This window comes from Mus pahari, chromosome 13, assembly GCF_900095145.1.
Source record: "Mus pahari chromosome 13, PAHARI_EIJ_v1.1, whole genome shotgun sequence".
Classification (NCBI taxonomy): Eukaryota; Metazoa; Chordata; class Mammalia; order Rodentia; family Muridae; genus Mus; species Mus pahari.
In genome coordinates, this window is record NC_034602.1 from 79,126,194 (window position 1) to 79,130,090 (window position 3,897).

At 39.7% G+C, this 3,897-nt stretch overlaps 1 protein-coding gene across 1 annotated transcript in view; it reads left to right on the forward strand.

The window, feature by feature from the left end:
• Window positions 1-227: 227 nt before the first annotated feature.
• The window catches only part of Alb (albumin), a 14,928-nt gene continuing 11,258 nt past the window's right edge, over window positions 228-3,897 (forward strand). Inside the window, exons 1-4 of the mRNA XM_021210927.2 lie at window positions 228-366; window positions 1,088-1,145; window positions 2,026-2,158; window positions 3,288-3,499. Of these exons, the coding sequence (XP_021066586.1) occupies window positions 288-366; window positions 1,088-1,145; window positions 2,026-2,158; window positions 3,288-3,499 (482 nt within the window). The 5' untranslated portion in view covers window positions 228-287. The remainder of the gene's footprint in view (window positions 367-1,087; window positions 1,146-2,025; window positions 2,159-3,287; window positions 3,500-3,897) is intronic.

Consider the following 3,897-nt stretch of genomic DNA (forward strand, 5'->3'; position numbering starts at 1 on the left):
TTATGTAAAATTTGCTGTTTTACATAACTTTAATGAATTGACAAAGTCTTGTGCATGGGGGTGGGGTGGGGTTAGGGGGAAACAGCTCCAGATGGCAAACATACACAAGGGATTTAGTCAAACAACTTTTTGGCAAGGATGGTATGGTTTTGTAATGGGGTAGGGACCAATGAAATGCGAGGTAAATATGGTTAATGATCTACAGTTATTGGTTAAAGAAGTATATTAGAGCGAGTCTCTCTGCACACAGATCACCTTTCCTATCAACCCCACTAGCCTCTGGCAAGATGAAGTGGGTAACCTTTCTCCTCCTCCTCTTCATCTCCGGCTCTGCTTTTTCCAGGGGTGTGTTTCGCCGAGAAGCACGTAAGAGTTTTATGTTTTTTCATCTCTGCTTTTATTTTTCTAGTAATGGAAGCCTGGTATTTTTAAATAGTTAAATTTTCCTTTAGCACTGATTTCTAGATGATGATGATGATGATGATGATGATGATGATGATGATGATGATTGTTCTTATTTGCATCTGAGAACCCTTTTGTGGTTATATTATTAATATATTTTAGGTATCTTTGATGACAATTATGGGGGATTTTGAAAGCTTAGTTTTAAATTTCTTTTAATTAAAAAAAAATGCTAGGCAGAACGACTCAAATTACATTGGATACAGCTGAATTCATTACAGTCTCAAAGGGGTTGCCTGCTCGATCATGCTATACTAAAAACTAAAAGTGTGTGTTACTAATTTTATAAATGGAGTTTCCATTTATATTTACCTTTATTTCTTATTTACCACTGTCTTAGTAGATATTTACAAACATGACAGAAGTACTAAATCTTGGGTTTAAATGAAAAGTTATAAACACTTAATGGGTTTTAAAATAATAATTTTGGCGAAAGAATATAACTTTGAATGTAGCAGAAAGGAATCATTGCCACCTTCAGATTTTCCTGTAACGATCGGGAACTGGCATCTTCGGGGAATAGCTTAGGTCAGTGAAGAGAAGAACAAAAAGCAGCATATTACAATTAGTTGTCGTCATCAATCTTTAAATACATTGTGTGGTTTTTCTCTCCCTGTTTCCACAGACAAGAGTGAGATTGCCCATCGGTATAATGATTTGGGAGAACAACATTTCAAAGGCCTGTAAGTCAAAATGCTGAAAGCCCACTTAACATTTTTGGTAGTATTAGTTCAAGTTCTAAAACACCTTTTCCCGCCTTGAGTGTGCAAATTGTAGAATAGTGCTGTCCAGCAGAAATGTGTGCATGATGGAAAGACTGTGGATCTGTGCTGAGCAACGTGGCAGCCAGAGGTCACAAGGCTATCAAGCACTTTGCGCATGGCAAGTGTAACTGAGGAGCACACATTCAAATAATAGTTAATTTTAATTGAATGTATCTAACCATGTGTGGCTAATAGCTCCTTTCCTGGAGGGAGAGTCTGAAGCCCACATCTAACTTGTTAAGTATTTTTGATTTCTGGAAAGGTCTATGAACTATAGTTTTGGGGGCAGCAATAAGATCTCACGGTATCTTGAGAACATTATCTTGCCTCTTTGTAGTACTGGAACCTTACATATGTGAAGTAAGTGGTCTATACTTAAGTCACATCTCCAACCTTAATAATGTTTTAATGTAGTAAAAAATGAGTAATTTAGTTTTAGAAGGTCAATAGTATCATGTATTCCAAATAACAGAGGTATATGGGTCAGAAAAGAAACAATTCAACTTATATGATATCTAGCCTTGACAATGAATAAATGTAGAGAGTAGTTTGCCTGTTTGCCTCATGTTCATAAATCTATTGACACATATGTGCATCTGCACTTCAGCATAGAAATCCATATTCTTTTGACTTGGAAAGGCAGGTGTTCCTGGCTATGCCTCAGAGAATAGCTAACAGGAAGAGGCTTTCTAGATAGTTGTACGAAAGATATACAAACTCTCGCAGGTATACACAGACTCGATTTGCGGGTTGGGAGAGCCACCTGCCTCATACTGAAGTTCTTGTGTCTGCTTTTCAGAGTCCTGATTGCCTTTTCCCAGTATCTCCAGAAATGCCCCTATGATGATCATGCCAAATTAGTGCAGGAAGTAACAGACTTTGCAAAGACGTGTGTTGCGGATGAGTCTGCCGCCAACTGTGACAAATCCCTTGTGAGTACCTTCTGATTTTGTGGATCTACTTTCCTGCTTTCTGGAACTCTGTTTCAAAGTCGATCACGACTCCCACACTTAAGGCCCCAGGGAACACTGTGGCAGAGGGCAGCAGAGAGATTGAGAAAGCCAGGGCGATGGGAATTTTGCTGTGGGACCACATTTCCTAGTAACTGCAGAAGCTACACTCAAAAAGTCTCACCACATGACTGCCCAAATGGGAGCGTGACAGTGACGGTGACAGTAGACATGCCGAAGTGGATGAGGGAAAGACCACAAGAACTAAACCCTGTACAAAGAACTGTAGGCAACTAAGGAATGCAGAGAGTAGAAGCTGCCTTGAAAGGGCACACCAACTGCCTCTCCAATACCAATGGTCATCCCTGGAACATACATACGAATAACATGCAGACTAAGCAGGCTACATTTAGGAATATACATGTCTTTACATAAATGTATATGCATGTAACAACAATGAATGAAAACTGAGGTCATGGATCTGAAAGAGAGCAAGGGGGCTTACATGAGAGGGTTTGGAGGGAGGCATGTATTATTCCTTAGTTTTTACAGGGAACATAGTAAAAACTTAGGCTTCTCCCAAAGGAGCAGAGCCCATGGGAGCTGTGTGAAGGTTCCCCAGCTTGATTTTACCTGCTCCTCAAATTCTCTTGATTTGTTTTCATTATAATGACTTTACTCCTAGCTTTCAGTGTCAGATAGAAAACATGGAAAGTGACATTCCTCAAGGCCATTAGCTCTTTGCTTTTCTGTTTCATCCATCATATACAATATTTTATGACACTTGACTATCATGAAAATTACACAGAAATATGCAAGTCCAAGGAAAGTAAGTGGTGGGGGATTTCTACATGATCTCCGTTTGCCTCACAGTTTAAAATCATAAGTTACTTCATTAACACTTTTTTTATATACTTAAATTTATTTTAAGTGGTAAAAATAATACATAGCTTAAGGTGTTATCAATATACATATCACCTATGCACATACATACAAGGTACATGTTTTCTTCACCAAATTTTATCAGCACATTTGGTTTCGATGGCTGCTCTTTGTCTATGAAGAAAGTTGGGGTACCGGCAAGAATTTGACTTTTCTCTCTTCCGCCTAGCACACTCTCTTTGGAGACAAGTTGTGTGCCATTCCAAGTCTCCGTGAAAACTATGGTGAACTGGCTGACTGCTGTGCAAAACAAGAGCCTGAAAGAAACGAATGTTTCCTTCAACACAAAGATGACAACCCCAGCCTGCCACCATTTGAAAGGCCAGAGGCTGAGGCCATGTGCACCTCCTTTAAGGAAAACCCAACCACCTTTATGGGACAGTGAGTACCTAGACATCTATGCTTTATGCTAAAACTGGGCAATAGTTCCATTAGTAGCACATCATGTGTGAACATTCTCAAACACACACACACACACACACACACACACACACATACACACACACACACACACACACCTACATATCTCTCTTTTCTCACTTAACAACAGACAAAGTCCATCACTCATGGGTGACCACACTGAGTGAAACTGGTCAATTACACATCCCATGTGTATCCAAGGGTGTGGGTTGTTGATTCTAATCATTTCTGTAGTATTGTTCTGTGGGGAATAACTGCCTGCTCTCCTCTTCTTCCTCTTCCTCTTCCTCTTCCTCTTCCTCTTCCTCTTCCTCTTCCTCTTCCTCTTCCTCTTCCTCTTCCTCTTCCTCTTCCTCTTC